General features: G+C 46.6%; 1 protein-coding gene across 5 annotated transcripts in view; it reads right to left on the bottom strand.

The window, feature by feature from the left end:
• Positions 1-23,282, bottom strand: part of DNAH9 (dynein axonemal heavy chain 9) — a 281,176-nt gene that overhangs the window by 249,378 nt on the left and 8,516 nt on the right. For all 5 annotated transcript variants that reach the window (XM_070479111.1, XM_070479112.1, XM_070479113.1 and 2 more), the window contains exons 2-6: positions 20,705-20,901; positions 18,468-18,626; positions 17,296-17,426; positions 11,702-11,913; positions 10,373-10,606 (exon numbers count right to left, since the gene is read on the bottom strand). In XM_070479111.1, coding sequence (XP_070335212.1) covers positions 10,373-10,606; positions 11,702-11,913; positions 17,296-17,426; positions 18,468-18,626; positions 20,705-20,901 — 933 coding nt within the window. The remainder of the gene's footprint in view (positions 1-10,372; positions 10,607-11,701; positions 11,914-17,295; positions 17,427-18,467; positions 18,627-20,704; positions 20,902-23,282) is intronic.

Below are 23,282 nucleotides of genomic sequence, written 5' to 3'. Positions count from 1 at the left end.
CTCCACCCTGAGGATATTTGAAGGGCAGTAAGAGGGAAAAGTGACCCAAGGCTGGAAACCCAGCAGGTCCTGATATCATTCCAGGGAATGCCCATATCACTGGCCACTGCTCTGGGCTAACCCATCAGGATAGCAGGGGGCAGCCCATCTCTTGCTTCTCACCAAGACACCAAGCCCAGCAGCAGAGACAGAAGCACCAGGAAGTTGTGAGAAGTGGCTGACTTTTCCTGCATTTTCAGATGGATACCCATCCTTGCAGTCATGGGCAGCCATGGATGCCCCCTTTCTGCTCAGCTAGGCAGAGTACATCATGAGAAACACTGGGCTAGATGAAGCACAAGCTGGAATCAAGATTGCCAGGAGAAATATCAATAAACTCAGATATGCAGATGACACCACACTTACGGCAGAAAGCGAAGAGGAACTAAAAAGCCTCTTGATGAAAGTAAAAGAGGAGAGTGAAAAAGTTGGCTTAAAGCTCAACATTCAGAAAACTAAGATCATGGCATCTGGTCCCATCACTTCATGGCAAATAGATGGGGAAACAATGGAAACAGTGAGAGACTTTATTTTGGGGGGCTCCAAGGTCACTGCAGATGGTGACTGCAGCCATGAAATTAAAAGAGGCTTGCTCCTTGGAAGAAAAGCTATGACCAACCTAGACAGCATATTAAAAACCAGAGACATTACTTTGCCAACAAAGGTCCATCTAGTCAAAGCTATGGTTTTTCCAGTACTCATGTATGGATGTGAGAGTTGGACTAAAAAGAAAGCTGAGTACTGAAGAATGGATGCTTTTGAACTGTGGTGTTGGAGAAGACTCCTGAGAGTCCCTTGGACTGCAAGGAGATCCAACCAGTCCATCCTAAAGGAAATCAGTCCTGAATATTCATTGGAAGGACTGATGCTGAAGCTCCAATACTTTGGTCACCTGATGCAAAGAACTGACTCATATGAAAAGACTCTGATGCGGGGAAAGACTGAAGGTGGGAGGAACAGGGGACGACAGAGGATAAGATGGTTGGATGGCATCACCTATTCAATGGATATGAGCTTCAGTGGACTCCAGTGATGGACAAGGTGGCCTGGCATGCTGCAGTCCATGGGGTCACAAAGAGTCGGACACGACTGAGTGACTGAACTGAACTGAACTGATGAGCTGGGGGCTGAACTGGGAGAAAGGAGGAGGAAGAAACAGCCAAGTGAAAGAACATGTATACCTAAACCAGGAGATCCTGCCAAGGATGGGAAAGGGGATAAGCTTTATTTAAACACACGTTTGACTTTGTATGCAGGGAGGAAACAGCAGTCAACTTGATTCAAATGAAATGGACTTTAGTAGTAATTTGAGTCATTCTGATAGGAGAAATGTACTGTGCTTGTGCTGTGGAATGTCACCTGGGTACCCATTTTTCATAAGTTTGTGGATGTTAATTTCAATATTTAAGAGGTACCATCTAACCACTTTAAAAGACAGATGCATTTTGATGTTTTTGATTATGTAAAAAAACTAGATGACAATTTTGTTATACTTTATCTCTCAAGAATTCTTGAAGCACAGTCCTGGGTGGTCACTGAAAGTTGCTTCATTTTCAATCTAACAGGTAAATCATAGATATTGTTGCTTAGTCACTAAGTCATGTCCAACTCTTCTGTGACACCATGGACTGTAGCCCGCCAGGCTCCGATGTCCATGGGATTTCCCAGGCAAGAATGCTGGAGTGGGTTGCCATTTCCTTCTCCAGGGGATCTTCCAGACCCAGGGTTCAAACCTGCATCTCCTGCATTGGCAAGCAGGTTCTTTACCACTGAGAGACCAGGGAAGCCCCAAAAGAATACTTACATAATCATTCTATTTTTGGAGAAACTCTGGTCACTAGAAACAATGGATATTTATGTTGCTTAACAAACACATGATGGACAATACATTTATTTAGGGTTCAGTTCAAGGTCTTAATCCTTTCCTTACACCTCCCCCAATAAAACAGACTCTTCCCCACTTTTCTTCTACACTCTGTATGCCCTTCTCCTGCATAAACTTTTCTTTAGAACTCTTAATCACTCTCTGGCATTATAATATGATATCTGGGATTACATTATATTGTTTATTTCCTATCCACCTTTCTCAGTAGGTTGTAAACACCCCAGATATCCCACTGTATTCTCCATCCCTGGAAGAGTCCCAGATGCTGAAGAAATATTTGTTGAATGAAGGAAGATGTCATCTTTGACCTTGGACTTAGCAACAGTACCTCCAGGAGAAGGTGACAGGGTGGTAGAGGCTCTAGGATCATTGGACTCAGAGCAATTAGATAAAGAGAATTAGACAAGAACAGAGAATTAGGAAGCAAGGCAAAACTGTGCCTTTGAGTGTTTGATGAGCTGTGGTCAAGTGCAAAGCAGAACCTGTCATGGCCCTGAGCTGAGGGCAGAACTAAGGAAAGTAAGTGAACAGGGCAAAGCAGAAGATCTGGGGTCAACCTGTAGACTGAACTTACAAAGTTTCTGATTTTTGACCATATTGACCTACAAGAAATGGCAGTTTCGTGTGGTTGTACTCCATGAAACAGAACCATCTCATGCCTGGAAAGGTCCAGCCATACACTGGGCTGCTAAGAGAGGTGGTGAGCTCCCCAGACCTGGGTGGATTTCACAGCTCTCTTTTCTGCTGCACTATGGAGCAGGTGGGTGTCCCAGGTCGTGCCATGGTAAAGAACCTGCCTGACAACGTAGGTAGATGTAAGAGACTCGGGTTCTATCCCTGGGTTGGGAAGATCCCCTGGTGGAGGAAATGGCAACCCACTCCAGTATTCTTACCTGGAGAATCCCATGGACAGAGAGAAGCCTGGAGGGCTGCAGTCCATAGCATCGCATAGAGCTGGACACAGCTGAAGTGACTTAGCAGGCAGCATGTGGGATCTTAGTTCCTCAACCAGGGACTGAACCCATGCCCCCTGCACTGGGAGATCAGAGTCTTAATCACTGGACCGCCAGGGAAGTCCCTCTGGGTGGATTTTAAAAGTCTGATGTCATGTCACAGAGGAATCATAAAGAAGATTCCTGTATCAGGCAGGATGTCGAATCACAATTGTAGAAACAGACTTACAGAAATCATGGTGACTATATCTTTGGTTCTTAAAATATTTAAATGTAAGCTCCTTCCATTGTTTATTTAGAAGTCCTTACAAAACAGATAAAAGGCCATTTAAACCCATGAGAGATTTAGATTAAATTTTTAAAATATTCATTTTTATCCATCACCGTTGTAAACACACAAAATCCATGATGTTGTATTCAGGCTGAAAATGTCAAGGTCAGGGGTAGGACACAGGGCGTCATGCGAGGAGTGCTGGGGCACAGATCCCTGGGTTCACACAGCCCTGTTCTACCATTCACCAGCTACGTGGCTTAAAGCAAGACACTTAATTTTTCTAATCCTCCTTTTCCTGACCTGCAGATGAGTTACAAGGGAAGTGACTTTGTACAACTTTAATAAACGGTGTGTGTGCGCGCTAAGTCACTTCAGTCATGTCCAACTCTTTGCGGCCCTATGGACTGTAGCCCACTAGGCTCCTCTGTCCATGGAATCCCCCAGGCAAGAATACTGAAGTGGGTTGCCATTTCCTCCTCCAGGGGATCTTCCCTACCCAGGGATTGAACCCGCATTCCCTGTGACTTCTGTATTACAGGCAAATTCTTTACCTACTGAGCCACTTGGGAAGCCCTCAATAAATGATGAAAAAAAAAGTTGAAGTGCAGTCACTCAGTCATATCTGACGCTTTGTGATGCCATGGACTGTATAGTCTGCCAGGCTCCTCCGTCCATGCAATTCTTTAGGCAAGAATACTGGAGTGGATTGCCATCTTCCTCTCCGAGGGATTTTCCCGACCCAGGGATTCATCCTGGGTCTCCCATATTGCAGGCAGACTGTCTGAGCCAGCAGGAAGCCCTCAATGAACATAGGCCCTGTAATTAATTAGCATCACCCCAATGTCATTAGATCAGGCTAGTGGCTAAGAGATGTGCGCAGAAGTTGATACTCAGGTGCTGCTTTCCAGGCGGAAGCCACAAAGAGCGGGAGGTCCCGGGCAGCTGGCTGGATTGACTGGGTCCCATTCTTCTGAAAACTGTGCAACCTTTAATGGGGTGATGTGGCCCCACAAACAGCAAGCCTGTTCTCAGGAGAGGCCGCGCATCTTAAAAGAAATGTCTTCAGAATTCATTAAGGGCGAACACAAAGCAGACATTCTCAGACGAGAATCTCAAAAGGTCACTGGGAAAAAGACTGTTTTCTTTACCTTCTGAAGGCGGTCGACCTTATGCAGCTAATGGTCTCCTATGCGACCGAGTGCTCAGGCCTGGCTGAAAGGGAAGCGGCCCAATTAGACCCGAATAAAAGGAGCTGGCGGAGGGGCTGGAGACGTGGAAAGAGCAAGGGAAATGTGGTAGATTAGGTCAGCTTATTACCTAACTGCCTGCTAATCACTGCGCACGGAGCCTCAGCAGGAAAGCGTCTCACCTCCAAGAGAATCACAGCTTTACAGCCATTTCACAGTGAAAGAGATGGGGGTGCTCTCCAAGCTGCTTGCTTACTGCACTGTTGGAGGGGAGAGGCTGGGGGTGGAAACACAAACAGGGCAGCTGCAGAATCTGCAATGTTATGGCACGACAACAAACTGTGTGTGTGGTGAGTGTGTATGCACGATGTGTGCATGGTGTGTGCAATGTGTGGGTAGTACCGTGTGCATAAGTGCAGTGTGTGTGTGTGAGTGTGATGTGTGTGTATGCATGTGTAGCGTGGTGTGCGTGTATGTGCAGTGTGTGTCTGTATGTGTAGTGTTGTGTGTCTGTGAGCAGTGTGTCTGTATGTATGAGTGTGGTGTGTGTGTGTGTGCATGCATGTGTAGCGTGGTGTGCGTGTATGTGCAGTGTGTGTCTGTATGTGTAATGTTGTGTGTCTGTGAGCAGTGTGTCTGTATGTATGAGTGTGGTGTGTGTGTGCGTGTGCATGCATGTGTAGCGTGGTGTGCGTGTATGTGCAGTGTGTGTCTGTATGTGTGCTGCGTGTCGTGTGTGGGTGCACAGGTGCATACTGAAGCACGCTGTAGGAAGGCAGGGTGGGGAAACAAAATCCAGAGGCAGTGGAAGACTTTTCCATTTGATTTTCGACTGTTCCTCTAAATTGCAAAGATTGTACATACTTTCGGGATTTCCTTAGTAAGGCCCTTTCGTGGAGTGGGAATTATAATTTTACCCAAATGACTTATTCAGGAAAAAAAAAAAAGACTTAGAAATCATATGGTAAAAATAGTGTGTGCAAATACAGAATAGAGTGTGTCGGGGCAGAAGAAAACTACAAAACCAGTGTGGGACTCTAAAAAGGGAGGGAAGGAGGGAGGGAGGCAGCGGAACAGATCTTTGTAACTGCTGGGAGACATCTGTGTTTGGTGGAAAGACAGTGCTTGGAACCCTGTACCCTGGGGTATGAACCCCAGCTAAGCCTTGCTGAGCCTGTGACTCTGGGCAAGTTCATTTTTGTGTCACATATAATGGTGCTCATTTGCCAGAGGTACTGATACCCAGTTCTTTCCAAGGTCGTAAGGCTGCAGCTCTGACATGAGATTGGCTCTTGAGAGATGTTAATTCTTTCTTGGTCTGTTCTTCCTTTCCCTCCCAGGGGTTAGCTCTCTAAGAGACTAGCTGCATCATGGGGATGGTGAGGAGGAGGAAGGGGAGAAGGAGGACAAGGTTTGCAGAGAATGCAATTACTCCACATGCCTCTGCAGACAGACCTGCAGGACAGCTCAACATGTTAGCACCTCTGGCCAAGCAGTCCTGCCCTCACCTTCATTTAGCAGGTGCCCAGAGGACTGATGCTGAAGCTGAAGCTCCAATACCTTGGCCACCTGATACGAAGCGCTGTCTCATTGGAAAAGATCCTGATGCTGGGAGAGATTGAAGGCAGGAGGAGAAGGGGACAACAGAGGATGAGATGGTTGGATGGCATCACCAACTCAATGGACATGAGTCTGAGCAAGCTCCAGGAGATGGTGAAGGACAGGGAAGCCTGGCATGCTGCACGCAGTCCATGGGGGCACAGAGTCAGACATGACTCAGCGACTGAACAGCAAAAGAGGGGAAACATCCATATGCACAATAAAACTTTCTTGTTTCAAAGAGAAAAAAAAAAGGCCAGGCAAATCAGAGGGGAAATAGAACAATGAGATTAAAAACCAGCCTTAAACAACCTCACCCTTGTGAGCAGGCAGAGAGGAAAACACACTGAAATCATTTTATTACCTTGGCTTCATGTATTTATTAATTGCAGCTGCCCATGGTTTAGGGGCCACAAAGTATACAGAACGGCAAGATGAATAGGGCTGGGTTCATGCTAATTCTTGCTGGAGAGAAGCAGATTAACCCCATCTCAAGCAGGCATCGATCACAGAGATACACAGAATGTTAACTAAAGGGCGATGTGAAATATGCCCAGAGCTGATCGATAGCCTGTGTCTTGCTGCACTGAGTTGAGTGGGGAAGAGACTGGGAAGACAGGGGGCAGGGGGCAAATCTGAGCAAATGTTTAGGAGATGAACGAGGGAGAGATACCCGGACGAGGGAAAGAAACAGCCACCGGAAAAGGCAGACTCAGGGAAATGCAGGGTGAACAGAGAGTTAAGAGAAACTAAACAAGAGGAAGGAAAATAGAGAAGGGGAGGGAGACCAGCAGAAAAGGAAGAGGGAAGAGGGAGGCAGACGAGAAATGAGTGGACAAAAGAAGTGGAGGCATTTGGCCTAAGAGCAGAGAAGTGAACCAGAGCCAGGGACAGAGAACTTACGAGGGGAACAGGAGCAGGACCGGGTGACATTCATCTCATCTTCTAATTAAACTGGGACAACTGCTTTTTGCTTTTTATGCATCTGTGCACTGATTCAGAAAGAAAAAGCAGCCAGAGAGTGGACACTTGCAAGGGTAATGACTCCGGGGAGGCTAGTGGCTAGGGCTGCTTGTGGTTACTGAATAAACCCAGCAGATTAGGCGCTCAACGTCAGGATAGCTGTCTATATGCAAAGTCACATCATTAGCATGTGTGCAGGTCCCCAGGCCGCAGCCCAACAGCCTTGCAGGGCTGAGCCCTGCTCCCTGGTTTCCACTGCAAGGACTGTCCTCAGGGCTAGGGAGACTGTGAAGGCAGCTGTTTGCCCTGGTCCCCACGGTGGCCAGGGGCAGGCAGGAGTGAGAGAGTCTCTGTCACCTCCAGTTAATAGACAGTGAATGGGTTGGTGTCGGAGAGGAGAGGGATGGAATGGAGAAGGAGAAGAGAGGCTGCTCCTCAAGGGCTGTGGTGGAAATGGTGCCAAAAACAAAGCATTTAGGAAAAAGCGAGGCATCAATTACTTATACTCTCCGTGATCCCAGAGAAGGATTTAAGGTCCACCTTTCATACGATCTAGGGTCTGGCCTTCTGGCTCATACATTTTCTCTGTCTCTGTTCCCACCTTCACCAGTCTTCGTTTCCCCAGAGAATTCCTAATCCAGTTTCTAAATTTATTTCCTCTTGTGCTCCCCACTTTCTCAGAGGCCCTCTGGGTTAGGAACCCATCCTTCTTGCTCCCAATATCACACCAATTTTGCTTTTATTGGGCTTCCCTGTGGCTCAGACGGTAAAGAATCTGCTTGCAATGTAGAAGACCTGGGTTCGATTCCTGGGTCAGGAAGATCCCCTGGAGGAGGAAATGGCAACCCACTCAAGTATTCTTGCCTAGAGAATCCCACGGACAGAGGAACCTGGTGGGCTACAGTCCATGGGGTCGAAAAGAGTTGGACACGACAGAGTGACTAACACACACACTTTGCTTTTATCATGGCACGTAATACACATCAGGGAAGCTTCAAGATTTTGTTGTTGTCCCATCCCTGGATCTCCTCCATCAGTCTCTGCCTTTTTCATGTCTTCTGGTCCGTGGGCTTCTTACAGGCAAAACTGCACCCTAGCCACCGTCCTACCCCCGGGGCCCCAGCTCAGAGCCTGGTAGGTGGTGCCTAGAGCATGGCAGTCGTGGAACTATGCTTTGGAGGCTGAAGTGAAGAGATTCCATCTTATCTTCTCTAATCCTCATAATCACATGGTCTGTGCCACTTATCACCACCTCCTCCCAACACAGCCCTTCTCTCCACCCCAAATCTCTGCTGATCATGGAGAGAAACATGCTTCTGATTCCTTCTCAGTCTCCTTGGCTATTGTTCTAATCTTGAACTTGACCCTGCATCTCCCAAATGAATTTTAGGATAAGTATGTATTTTGCTTTGTCATACCCACTACTCTCCCTGCAAAGTTTCATCAGCGAACACAGAGCTGCAGAGCATGGGAACACATGGTAATCACACTAAATCCTGAAGAGGAAAACAGTTCAAAGAGAAAGGCTCGTGTTTTCTTACCGTGGCCCTTTAACGTTTGCATTGACTTTTAAACAACTGGGGGAGGACAGTCACGACTTTGAGCAAAAGTCGTATTTCATTTGTACAGGGATTCATGCTAGTCTTGGGCTCCCCGGTGGTGCAAGTGGTAAACAACCCACATACCAATGCAGGAGACACAGGAGACTCAGGTTTGATCTCAGGGTCAGGAAGATCCCCTGGAAGAGGAAATGGCAACCCACTCCAGTATTCTTGTCTGGAGAATTCCATGGATAGAGGAGCCTGGCAGGCTACCATCCATAGGGTTACAGAGTCAGACACAACTAAAGCAACTTAGCACTCATGCTAGTCTTGTAGTTTTTGGAGCCATCTTGATGGTGGGAAAGTGGAGAAGTTCAAGGCAGTGGCTTTGTGGGCATGGCCAGCTGCATCCAGGTCAACTCACTGGCCATTTCCCATGAGACCGCTAGCAAGAAGATTATGGGTAATTTGAAAACCAACTGAATTTGTCGACTGATTCCTTGAGACTTCTACCTGAGACTATGATCAGAATTTCCTGAACTTCTAGTAGAACTACCATCACATGATGACTATTCTAAATAAGTTACTGAATCATGGGTTCTTCCAGGCAATGCAAGGCTGATCACCCTGCTGTCTTGGACCTCTTCTCACTCTGCGCTTTGCTGTATTTCACTTGTTCATTTTTTATTTGGTCATCCTACCTTTAGGCAGACACAGATGTGAAATAAAGAAAAGAAAGGCCAAATGCTGACCTAATGACATAGCCTGGGAATTGCATACACTATAATTCTCTTACTGCATTCTCCATACATAAAATGTAATGAAAAGTAGATATAAAAGAAAACTTAATTGCCATTAGAGAATAAAATAGGATTGCCACATACCTTGAAAGGCAACTATTCTTAAAAATTAATTAATTTGATAAATATTTGTTTCTTCCTCATTTTTTTCTTTTTTTGAAATCTTAAATACTACACTTTATTTTTTTTTTCCATTTATTTCTATTAGTTGGAAGCCAACCACTTCACAACATTGCAATGGTCTTTGTCATACATTACACTTTATTTTAAAAATTGAAGTATAGCTGATTTACAGTGTTGTGTTAGTTTCAGGTGTATAGCTAAGTGATTCAGATATATATGCATATATATACATATATACATACACACATATTTGCATACACACATATATACATACACATATATATACATACACACACATATATGGTAGTGGTGGTTTAGTTGCTCAGTCATATCTGATTCTTTGCAACCCATGGATTGTAGCCTGCCAGCTTCCTCTGTCCATGGGATTCTCCAGGCAAGAATACTGGAGTGGGTAGCCATTCCCTTCTCCAGGGGATTTTTCTGACCCAGGGATCAAACCTAGGTCTCCTGCCTTGCAGGCAGATTCTTTACCAACTGAGCCACCAGGTAAGCCCGTGTGTGTGTGTGTGTGTGTGTGTGTGTGTGTGTGTGTGTGTGTATACACACACATATACTTTTCAGATTCTTGTCCCATGTAGGTTATTACAGAATATTGAGTATAGTTCCCTGTGCTACACAGTAGGTCCTTGCTGATCATCTATTTTACGAATAATGGTGTGTATCTGTTACTCCCCAAACTCCTAATTTATCCCTCCCCCACCTCTCTTTCCCCTTTGGCAATCACGTTTGTTTTCTATGTCTGTGAGTCTGTTTTTGTGTAGTAAATAAGTTCATTTGTATTATTTATTTAGATTCCATATATAAGTGATATCGCATGGTACTTCTCCTTCTCTGCCTGACTTACGTCACTCAGTATGACAGTCTCTAGATCCCTTCATGATGCTGCACATGACGATATTCCATTCTTTGTTGCTGCTGCTACTTTTTGCATGCCTGGGTTGCTCCCTTCTGCAAGGAACCGGGGCCTGACGGGAGGAGAACACTCACCTGCACCATGCCCAGTCGCCCCAGGAAGCCATCCAATCTCACAAAGACCAAAGAGGACTGGAAATCCCACTCGCGGACTTCCTGGTTCTCTTTGAAGTAAGAATGGAGATTCTCCCTTCTGTCCTGAAACAGCTGCTTGAAGAAGCTCAGGGTGTCCATGACCACATGCAGTTTCCTCTCACCGTCTTCGACCTCACCTCTCAGGAGGTCTTCTGGGCAGAGATAAATAGAGGCCTGGAGGGCAGACAAGTGAGTGGCACTAAGCCTGGCTGCAGATGCAAGGATGGTCCACAACTCTGCCCAGCCTATAGCTCTTCACTGAGCGACTACCCATGCAACATTTTCCAGAAGCCTAACAGAGGAAACATCAGACCCATCCTTCAGTCCCACAGCGGGATTGGGACCAGGGGTCAAGCTATGGTCAGTGACGGGCTCAGGGGTGGCAAGTGACCAGTCAGAGACAAGGAAACACAGTGAGACTGCTCTTGGGACAGCTGGGGCTGGACAGGCAGCCTTTCCAGGTTTCTGTTGTGACTCACTGGCTTTCTGGGCTCCCCTAGTGGCTCAGATGGTAAGAATCCACCTGCCAATGCAGGAAACATGGGTCCCATTCCTGATCCAGGAAGATACCACATGCTGAGAAGCAACTAAGCCAGTGCATCACAGCTACTGAGCCTGTGTTCTAGAGCCCAGGAGCTGCAACTATTGAAGCCACGTGCCCTAGAGCCTGTGCTCCATGGCAAGAGAGAAGCCCATGCACTGCAACTAGAGAGTAGCCCCTCCTCGCTGCAAGTAGAGAAAACAGCCTGAATGCAGCAGCCAAGACCCAGTGCTGCCAGATAAATATATAAATAAAGTTATATACATACATATATAAAGATCCTTAAGGAGATTGAAATTCACCATCTCTACCCTGCACCCAAACCCAGGTCCTCCAAAGTACCCCAGCAGGACTGAGAACAGCGTTGGGAATTAGAGTCTATGATGATAAAGCAATTCAAGTCTGAGAATCCTCTGCTAAGTCTCTTCAATCATGTCCGACTCTTTGCAACCCCATGGACTGTAGCCTGCCAGGCTCCTCTGTCCATGGAATTCTCCAGGCAAGAATACTGGAGTGGGTAGCTATGCCCTTCTCCAGGGGATCTTCCAGATCCAGGGATTGAGCCTGGGTCTCCTGCATTGCAGGCAGATTCTTTACCATTTGAGCCTCCAGAGGAGAACCCTTTGGGCCCTCATTATTGCTCTGAAAAAACAGACGCACACTCTACACTTCTTGTGACTTGGACCATCCAGCCCCTGGGGTGAGGTTAGGGACTGCTGGGTGCCCACCTGCTGGACCAGAAGGTTGCAGATCTCCTGCAGCAGCACCGTGAGCCGCCCTGGGCAGCGGTAAGACTCACACGTGGCCCAGATCAGGCAGACCACGTGCAGCAGGGGCCGCAGCCGGGGCTTCACGTCGGGAAACTCCAGGCTCTCAAGGCTCTCCAGGTGACGGCTCAGTGGCGCCAGGTGGGTGTAGATGTCCCGTGCCTCCGTCAGAGCTGGAAGGAACAGGAGACAACCCATCACAGTACCAGCCTGAGGCTCACACCCGTCAAGAGGAGCCCTGAGGCCTAGGCGTGAAGGATCAGAAAGCAAGGGTTGTGATCTCTTGCTGGGCTGAGGGAGCAGAGACGGCTGGCCAGCTCTTGCGAGGAAACACTGAAATCAGACGAGCCCTGGGCAGCTGGGAGAGGGGTCTGAGGAGCCCCTCTTACAGAATTCTTGTATCTGAACGGCCACCTGGCCCTGCCAGCCCCAGGCCCTCAGGTGCTGTGTGTGTAGAAAATGCTCGGTGACTGCTTGCTGGTATTACCTCTGAGGTAATATGGGATGGATGACAGAGGACAGGTTTTAAGAGTCAGAAAGATCTGCCTTCAAATGCCGATACATCAAATGCGTGACCTCAGGCATGACTATCCTGTCTGAATCTCAACAACAGGCTGAAGAGTAACTCATTTAAAGAGTTCTTGTGAAGGCAGCAAGACTGAATTTTCATACATGGCTAGCTCAGTGCTTGGACCAAAGGAGGTGTTGCGTGCATGGTCACATCTCTAACAAATATTTGCCAGTAAAGAATCTCATTGAGCTCTTACGGAGGACAAGTCACAGGGAATAGACAAATAGCTCAGGCTGATTATGGCAAGGTTCTGCTGGTCTTCAAAGCCAGGAAAACCTCCTGCCATTTCCACTGAATGAAGCTGAGAAAAGAGAGCACTTTCCATCTGCCGTCCTGTGGTGGCTGAGAGGGGAAGGGAGGAAAACTGTAGCTCTGGGTGCCAATTCTGCAGAGCTACTGAGAGGGGATGCAAAGGCCCGGAAATGGGTGTTTTAGGAAGGCTGCTTCTTTCCAGGGCAGGTAACCTGGTGCTGTCATAGCAGATGGTCTTGGTTCTTTTATGTGGATGAAGCTCAGCATTCATCCTAAAAGAAACTCAAAATATATATACTGTTTAGTAAACAGTTGCAATATACCAAACACCATCCAACTCATAGAAAAACTCATAGAAAATCATGTGAGGTAGCTTCATTATTTCCATTTTGTAAGCAAAGGAATTAGGACCTAGGAACTTCTCTGGTTGTCCAGTGATTAAGACTCCACACTTTTGATCAAGGGGGCACGGGTTCAATCCCTGGTCAGGGAACTATGATCCTGCAGGCTGCATGGTGCAGCCAAAAAATAACAAATAAATTTCTTTTTCTAATTTTTTGTCATTTGGTGCATGCTCGGCTGTGTCTGACTCTGCAGACTCCACAAGAACTGTAGCCCTCCAGGCTCCTCTGTCCACGAGATTCTCCAGGCAAGAATACTGGAGTGGGTTACCATTTCCTCCTCTGGGAGACCTATCTTCCTGACCCAGGGATAGAACCTGCATCTCCTGCATTGGCAGGTGGATTCCTTACCACTTGAGCTAGCAGAGAAGCCCAATAAATAGATAAATAAATAAAACCACTGTACCATCTGATAAAAATTGTTGAAAATTAAAAAAAAAATTAAGACCTAAATAACCTGCCTTGAGTCTACCAGTTAATTGGTCAGCCCTGCCCAGCTGAGCAAAAGCAGGATTATACCCGAGTTTATTACATTGATGGTTGTGGGGCTCACTACACATGGAAGCTTGGGATGTGTACATCAGTGCTTTATACCCCAAATGGAGTTGTGGGAAGGACTATGTAAACCAATTTTTAAAGACAGATGTCATGTTAAATCGATTAGAACAGCAATTCTTAAATGGGAGGGTTTGATGGAAGTATCAGAACCACTGTAGGGTGGGGGGGTGTTGTCAGAATCCAACAGTCATTCCAATGAGCACATGCTCAGGCTTTCATCTGTGCCTTGAGGGAAAAGAAACTGAGAGCATCACACCATGGGAGCTTCCTTTTCATGTTGTACTTTTTAATAAGAAAAATCTCCTTTAATCATACATATACACACTCCCCTGATTTTCAAGAGCTCAACACTTGAGGGCTGGCTCATCTACTTTAGAGTGCAGTCACCTTGGCTCCAAGGCAGATGAAGAAAGATACAAACAGAGTTAGGCTAACAGCGTTTAAAAACTGCAAATATCGGGAATATCCTGGTTGCCTAGTGGTTAGGACTCCGTGTTTCCACTGCACAGTGCCTGGGTTTGACCCCTGGTTGGGGAATTAAAATCCCACAGGCCAGGCAACGTGGCCAAAAAACCCCAAACAAAACAGATTCAAATATAAACTCCAGTTGCACAGAAATATGTGTGGTTTGCTGGTAAATCTTTAACCACAAGCTCTTCTGGGACAAAAGCCTTGATCCCAAAAGCCTTTAGCATTTGCCAATTTCTGGGATGTAAATACTCCTAATCTTCCCACCGTGTCTGATCTCAAGCTACTAACTTGATGTCACTAAGTGTTGGGGAACGGGTGTGACAAGGGTTGTGTGCAATGGGCTCTCGTGGGAACCCGAGAGCCAGTTCCATGGCAGCTCCAGAAAACTTCTGGACTTTACATCTCTCCCCACATACGCGTGCTAAGTAGCTTCAGTCGTGTCCAACTCTTTGCAAGCCCAAGGACCATAGCCTGCCAGGCTTCTCTGCCCATGGGATTCTCCAGGCAAGAATACTGCAGTAGGTTGCCATGCCCTCCTTCAGGGGATCTTCCTGATCCAGGGATAGAACCCATGTCTCTTATGTCTTCTGCATTGGTAGGCGGGTTCTTTACCACTAGCACCACCTGGGAAGCCCTTTTCTCCACAGGCTTCTACCCACGAATATCCTGGACTGGCAACTGGGCTGCACTGTGCCAACCCTGCCTCCTAGTGGCCAGAGGCAGGGACTGCTTGGTCTTCACTCGCCTGGTCCTTTCCTTTCCAGGATACCCTTACTTCCTGTTCCCAAGGTTCTTTGTTGCCCAAAATATTGCACTTCAGAAAATCTTGTTCCCACACGTTTCTACGTTCTTTTAACCTCCCTCTTTACTGCCCATGTGCCCACCAACCCAGGACTATATCTTTTCCTCCCCTTCTCTTCTGTCCATCTGTGAACCAAAGAACTTCCCTGATGAAGACATACAGTATGTCTGTGCAAAGCACATACTATCTGCAGAATAAAGACAAAAACTCTTGAAATTAGTTTGGAAATGAGGAAAATCAGGTGCCAGCTAAAAGATTTTTATTCTCTGAAGATCCCAACAAAATTTCTGACCAAGTCTCTACCTGGCAACTGTGATCAAAATTTCTCTTCTTCCATTATTTGGACTGAGTTATATATTCCAAGGATTTCTATTTCTACAGTGGTATTTCTCTGAGACAATTATGATGATATTGTTTTTTTTTTCTAATTTCTTTTCATTGCCATAATATATTCTTTTGCAAAAAAACTTTTAGAAAGAGGTCTGGGGAACCAAATCTTTTAATACTATTAATCAATGTGAATGATTATACTCTATTAATCTTTTAAAGTGAAAAATATACTTGTGGCTCTAAATAATAAACTCATAAATATGGTTTTATTATGTTTCATTTCAGAGCCTCAAATTTCCATCCTTAGCATATCCCCTTTATGATATCTGTCATGATTGCCTACAACCTGTAGTATTACTTCATACCTTTCCCTAATTTGACTCTAATTTTAACCTAAATAAAACCATATAAAATGAAACCATTAAATCTCTATAAAACCATAAATGGAAAACTCACATCACATGCCCAAAAAAGGAGTTACTGTTTTGCATATTTTAAAATATGGATGAACCCAGAGTTTGTCATACAGAATGAAGTAAGTCAAAAAAGAAAAACAAATATTGTATATTAACATATATATATATGGAATCTAGAAAAATGGCATTGATGAACCTATTTGCAGGGCAGGAAATACAGATACAGATATAGAAAATGGATTTGTGGACACAGTGGGGGAGGAAGAAGGTGGGATGAATCGAGAGTAGCATTGACATATATACACTGCCATGTGAAAAACAAATAGTGGGAATCTGCTGCCTAGTGGGAATCTGCTGTCTAGCACAGGGAACTCAGCTGGGTGCTCATCACAGACCTAGACGGGTGGGATGGGGAGGAGGATAGGAGGGAGGCTCAAGAGGGAGGAGGCGTATGTGTACATACAGCTGATTCATGTTGTTGTGCAGCAGAAACTAACACAACACTGTAAAACAATTATCTTCCAATTTTAAAAATACATTAATTAAATTAAACTTAAAACATAAAAAATAAAATACATCTGCTCAGACACCTACCCCAACCATCTCTCTTACTAACAGTGGTACACAGATCATTTCTGGGGACGCTACCTCATTTGAATTGGAGTATAAATTGGGAACAACATTTGATTGCTCCAAGACACAAAACCTCTCAGAGAAGCAATAAACTGGGGCCCCAATAGGAACCCCATTCCAAGCTAGCTCTAGGTGCTGACAGAAGGCCTCTGGGATGAGAAATTAGGGTCCGGAAGGACCTCAGAGACCAGCTCCTTAAGCCAGCTATTCGCTGTTACAAAGCACAAGTACTTTACAAGCAAAAGTACCACTGGTACTTTTATTCCTTCATCTGCATGGTTTCCAAACCCCACACCATAAGGAGGAGAAGGTGGGGCAGGGATCCACCAATGGGCTCTGGACACAGGACGCTCCCTCTTTAGCACAGCAAACAAGTTTTACATCTGGACGGACACAGGAGACTGCATTCAAAGAAAAGAGCTCTGATCGAGAGAAAGCATTTGAAAGTCACTGCTGAGGTTAACCTTAAATAACACGAAATTGCAAGCACCTTTAGATGCATATTTCAACCTACAATCCCCGAGAGCCGGGAGGAGGTTTGAGAGGAGAAAGAAGAGACGTGCACTGATGAGGGGAGAAGAGCCCTGAAAGGATTTACCTACTTCTAAGTACAAGACTCTGCTGGATTCACAGTTTTGACAAGGGCTGATCTTGTCTGGTGCTCAGAACACCAGGAAACTGCAATCCCATCTGACACAAGTGGAACAGAAAAAGCAGAATGGAGCTAGAAATGGAACAGAGACTTTCCAAGGAGCTGGGGGTGGAAGGACATGAATTCCAAAGATGAGGGATTATGACTTACAGTCAGTAAGGAACTCACACTTACATCCTCTCCCAGCAGCCCAGGGAAGCAGGTGGCAAGCGTATGCACAATAACCAGAGTACACGCAAAAGCTCAGAGAGGTTAGGTGACTCTGCCAGGGTCACAAAGCTCTGGAAATGCAAATAGAGCACAGGGTGGCTACTTTTCTGCTTCTAGGTTTGGCATTCTTGCCGATGTGCTAGACCACCTCAGGTTGGAGGGGTGGGAGGACTGGAAGCTGCTGAAATCAGACAGGAAGATAATCTGGCACTAAATAACAAAGTTGAGTCAGTGTATGAAAATACTTGGGGATCCTCACCTGTTCCAATGTCTCGGAACATGGCTTGGAAAGCTGGAAAGTAACTGCTCTGAAACTTGTCCAGAAGTCCCGCCATGCCCCTCCTCTTTATTGTTCTCAGCTGATTATAAATGGATTCCAGGTCTTCATACCTGCAATACCAGGAGACACGTCAGTCCACAAGAACATCAGGGGACACAGTCATGCTGCCATGACCAGACTTCAGATAGACCGAGAGAGGGGGTCTGCCTCGGGATGCTTCCGCAGAGGCCATGCTCTGGTCCAAAGAGCTGGGGCCTCTGTTCCCAGAATAGTGAAAGCAAGAGCCTCAGTCTGGACACAGGTTCAAAGGAGCAGCTGCAGGAGGTAACAGCAGGGAACACTGCTGACCATCTGGTAGCTCAGAAGCTCAGCAGCTGGAGGTCATTAGCTCTCACAGTGAGGTTTTGGGTGGGGTGAGAGAGGTGGTGTCAGAGCAAGGCTGCTGGAGCAGGGCCCCACAGTAGGTCAGCAGAGTGTTCAGGAAACTAGGCAAGAGGATGGGGCATCTCGGTATGGGACGCAAATAGGGCTGGAGCCCTACTGTCACAAGACAAGCAAGGACAGGGAAGTCCCCCCTCACACATCAGTCTGTCTGTCTCCTTTAGAGTAGAAGATTAATCAGCACAGTGATAAATAGGAGCAGGGAAATGCGGAAGAAGAAGGGGGATAATTAGGTCTTTCTGGAACCTCTGGGGCTGGGACACCATGGGTGATGGACTTTCAGCCCTCCTAATGACCACCTAGAACCTAAGAGACAGTGTTCAGCAGTGTACTGCCAAAACCCTCTCTCTCTAAATCCTACAAAAAGAAAAAAAAAAGTGTGCATATTGACTGTCCAAGGAGAGGGAGCAGACAAGCAGAAGAAAATACATAAGCGAGTTCATTAACTTTACATGTGGCTGAAAGAGCATTTGAAGAAACATTGGAAGATACACTGACTGCAGCTCAAGAAATGAGGCATGACTATTGAACCTTGGCGAAAGTGTCACCTCCCAGTACACAGAAGAGCTGCCTTGACCCAAATGACACTAAGCTTTTGGCTCTAGAGCTGATGAGAGACGCCTGGGGGGTGGGACCGGACTCAGTAGTCACCTCCCCCAGCCCATTTCCACTGTGAGCCATCTGCTCCCAGGGTCCCAGTCTGTGCCCACCTGCTCCTCCAGAACTCCAGCTCCACCTTCGGGGTAGGGTTCTCCCCCTGGAGGAGCGGCTGGGAAGACTCTCTCTTGAGCACCAGCTGGATTTGGTGGCTCCACTGGATCACTGCAGACTCAATGGCATAGATGACGGACTTGTCCGTAGAATCCAAGCTGCGAGAGAGACAACAGGTCTCCTGGGATGCAGGGAAGAGCTTAACTCTATGTGCTATGTCGTTTCAGTCGTGTCCGACACTTTGTGACCCCATGGACTGTAGCTCGCCAGGCTCCTCTGTCCGTGGAATTCTCCAGGCAAGAATACTGGATTGGGTGGCCATGGTCTTCTCCAGGGGATCTTCAGGACCCAGGGACTAATGCGGGTCTCTCATACTGCAGGCGGATTCTTTACCATCTGAGCCACCAGGGAAGCCCCAACCCTTGCTTGAGTCACACCAATGCCAGCCAGCTCCCTGCTTGACAAGGCAATGCATTCTTGGGGAAGATCAGCTCTCCTTGGCAGAGTTTCTCTCTAACCAGGACCAGGTTCATCTCACTGCCAGTCCCTCATCTGGTCTCATTTCTGACCTCCTCAGCGAGAAGAAACAGGTTACTTCCTCCCCCATCAGGCAAGTTGTCAGATGTAAGAACATTACTATCTTTTGTCCTCACTTTTCCAGTGAAGAATGGAATTCCCATATGTTCTCCCTCGTGCACCTTTTAAATAAACTAACTAGGGATGTTTGGAAAGGATTAAAAGTCAAAAATACATTCTGGTTGCCTTTTCATACAGTCTGAACTGACAGTTGTTCATGGCACTAGTGGTAAAGAACCCACTGCCAATGCAGGAGATGTAAAAGACAGGGGTTCAATCCCTGGGTGGGGAAGATCCCCTGGAGGAGGGCACAGCAACCCCACTCCAGTATTCTTGCCTGGAGAATCCCATCGACAGACGGGCCTGGAGGGCTGCAGTCCATGGTGTCACAAAGAGTTGGACATGACTGAAGTGACTTAGCACACAAACAGGCATGCCGAGAAAACAGGACACAGGTGAGAGAGAATCTGTCATTTGCATTTTTCATGCCGGAAACCCACCTTTGCTTCATTTAATTAAGTTCATATTTGCTGAGCAATGATATGGCACAAGTGATTATGGACGGAATTAAAGGCAGAAGATACTCACCTCCCAGTAACAAGATCCAGCCTCTTGGGAAATTATCAGATTTGAACAAAAGGAGACAAACACCACAACGTTTATACATTCACACTGAATGTTATTATAGTCAAAGAGAAAAGGAACAGAAGAAGGGTCATTTGAAGGTATTTATTTTGAAAAGTATATATTTTTATGAAGCCACGATAAGTTTTCCAGTTAACTGGGACTGCTTCAAATTATACACATAGCAAATTACTTCCAATATGAAAAAACTCACTGTAAAGTATATTTTGATCCCATGCATTACTCATTCTGCAGATCAAATCATGGGCCCTGAATAGACAATACGTTTGGAAAGTCCCAGCAATGTGGCAGACTGAACTCGTGAAGGAAAGTGGACTGTTGCCACAAACATATAGAATGCTTACTAGAAGACAATTAAAAATATATATATTATTTTAGGTACATAGCCTGACTCGAAAGAAAAAGCAGAACATCTCCACAGGACAGAAGCAAAGATAGCTCAGGGCTGGAATGGTAAGTGGAAGCTGACAGTGGGTATCGCTCCTATAAGAGAGAGCCATGGGGATTAATGCCTCTCCAGTCACAGAAGGCAAGGATCTCAAGCCTCGACAAAGCCGATTTGTTTCTACTTGGGGGAAAAAAAGTCCCCAGGACCTGAAAACACTCTCCAGCTGCTGCTGGTAGAGGGTCTGGACGGCGACATGATGTGCTGAGTAAATGCTGGGAAGAGGCGCGCTGTCTCCCAGACGGGACCTGGGTCTCTGCCAACGATGAGACACTGTCCTGATAAGGGAAGCGCTGGAATCAGTGTGGCTGCTCTCACGCCTCAGATAGTTCTGAGCGGAAAGAAGGCCGTGTTGCTGTGATAGCCCTGAGAGACTTGGGTGGGGGTACTGGGGCGAGGGTGGTAATCAGCACGGAACACACAGTCCGAGGATACTGGCCAACAGTGGGCTCATGTGCAGAAGAAGGAGACGTGCAGAGTCAGGGACAGAAAAGTCGTACAGAAAACATTCCGATAAACCGGCATCTCCCCTATCTCTGAGGCCCATATGGCCAGCCTGGCGGTACTTACGTGGCCTCGATTTCAGAACCGTCAGAGCCCATGTTTTCTGAGCCGACTGGAAGGGGCAGCAGCGTTTTTCCCTTCGCTTGCTCAAGGAGAACCAGAAGGTCACCCTGGAGGCTGTAGGCATGCCGCTGGACATCTTGACAAACCACGTGGGGCCAGTCTAGGTGGTTCTTCTTATTGGCCAGGACAGGGATGACAACCTGGAACAGATGTGCACAGAAAACAATTTCTGAAACCCTAAATAAAGACTATTCTGGGGTAGGGGGGAAGTTAGGCAGTTTGGGATCAATGTGTACACATTCCTATATTTAGAAGGGATAACCAAAAAAAAAAAAAAAAAAGAAGGGATAACCAACAAGGGGGCTTCCCAGGTGGCTCAGTGGTAAAGAATCTGCCTGCCAAGTAGGAGACACAGGTTTGATCCCTGCATCAGGAAGATCCCCTGGAGAAGGAAATAGCAACTCACTACAGTATTCTTGCCTGGGAAATCCTATGCATGGAGGAGACTGGCAGGCTACAGTCCATGGAGTCAAAAGAGCTGGACACAACTTAGCTGCTAAACAATAACCACCGACAAACACCTGCTGTGTAGCACAGGGAACTCTGCTCAATGTTACGTGGCAGCCTGGATGGGAGGGGAGCTTGAGGGAGAGTGGATACATGTATATGGATGGCTGAGTCCCTTCGCCGTCCACCTGAAACTATCACAATATTGTTAAATCAGTCCTTCACTAGCTCTCAGAGTTTGGTCAGATTCACATCCATTGAGTCAGTGATGCCATCCAACCATTTCATCCTCTGCCGCCCCCGTCTCCTTTTTCCTTCAATCTTTCCAAGCATCAGGGTCTTTTTCAATGAGTTGGCCCTTCACATCAGGTGGTCAAAGTATTGGAGCTTCAGCTTCAGCCGTTAATCAGTTATGAAGTGAAAGTTGCTCAGATGTGCCTGACTTTTTTCGACCCCATGAACTCTTTAGGCCAGAATACTGGAGTGGGTAGCCTTTCCCTTCTCTAGGGGACCTTCCCAGCCCAGGTCTCCTGCACTGCAGGCGGTTTCTTTACCAGCTGAGCCACAAGGGAAGCCCAAGAATACTGGAGTGGGTAGCCTTTCCCTTCTCCAGCGGATCTTCCTGACCCAGGAATGGAACAAAGGTCTCCTGCATTGCATGCGGTTTCTTTACCAACTGAGCTATCAGGGAAGCCCTAATCAACTATACCCCAATACAAAATAATTTTTTTCTAAAAAAAGGAAGACTAATCTGAGAAATGTCGAGAGAGCTATGTACAACCTTTTGCAGGTCTCTATCTGGTAAGACCTAACAGCTAATGCCTAACATTATGAAATAAACATTATGTACTGCCTTGACATCTGGTAAAATTGGGGGTGGGGGTGGGGGGCAGCTGCAATAACCGGTTTCCCAACCCACTCTGCTCCTGCAGAGAAGGCCCTTCATCCAACATCCCTGTTTATCAAGGGCACCAGGCATGTCCGTTCCTCTTCCTGGGGAGTGGGCTTCGGTTCCTTGCCAGCCAATAGAATATCCCCCCAAGACAATCCCTTAGGAACCAGTGGGCCCCACACCCTCTGGAGAGTACAAAGCTTGCCCGGCACACTTCCTGGTCGTTCACTCTGTCCCCACGTGCGACCCCTATGTGGCCCTGCCTGGCACAGAGTCCTCTTCCCCTGGACTGTATCTGTGTTAATAACCTATGAGCAGTCTCATCTGTCCAGTGTTGTGTGTTCAGCTGTGTCCAGAACCCTAGGGCAGGAATCCCTTCCTCATCACAAGGTGAATAGGAGTGACTGAAATTGTCACAAAGGCCAAGGGGCAAAAAAAAAAAGCAGGAAAAATGCAGGTAAGCATGACCTTCTGTCTACAGGTGGTCTCAGAGGCCATTTTATTTATTTATTTATCTACTTATTTTATTGCCAGTTTAGATTTTACTACTATATTTTATTATATCAGTATTTGGGTAATATGTGTGTGTGTGTACGTGTGTGTGTGTGTGTGCACGCATGTGAGCTCAGTTGCTAAGTCATGTCCAACTCTTCTTTTGACCCATGGACTGTAGCCCACCAGGCTCCTCTGTCCATGGGATTTTCCAGGCAAGAATACTGGAGTGGGTTGCCATTCCCTTCTCCAGGGGTTCTTCCTGGACCAGGGATCAAACCCTTGTCACCTGCATTGGAAGGCAGATTCCTTACCACTGAGCCACCAGGGAAGCCCAATATCCATTGATATAGCCACGTGTTAATACAGGAGCAAAGCTGCGGAAAGTCACAGTGTGTGGGAGCCCACTCACAGGGAAATGAAGGCCATGCCATTAGTTTATGACACAGCAATGAGGGGAGAGGGTAGCTTTGTCTAATGGCATCAGCTTCAAGCTGGATACTTTTTGACTTGAATCTAGAAGCAGCAAGTAGGAGCAAGGTTACGTGTCCCACCTCCAGCCTCAGAGGTAGAAGGGATGAGTCCTTAGGAAGAGATGATTTGGGTTAGAACAGGTGACAAGGAGAGGTCAGAGAAGTGAGGACGCTTTTAAGTGGGATGTAGAGTGACAATAATTCTTGTCATTTGTAA

The sequence above is a fragment of the Odocoileus virginianus genome, chromosome 17 (genome assembly GCF_023699985.2).
Source record: "Odocoileus virginianus isolate 20LAN1187 ecotype Illinois chromosome 17, Ovbor_1.2, whole genome shotgun sequence".
NCBI classification, from domain to species: Eukaryota; Metazoa; Chordata; class Mammalia; order Artiodactyla; family Cervidae; genus Odocoileus; species Odocoileus virginianus.
This window is presented reverse-complemented; position numbering and strand designations above follow the sequence as displayed.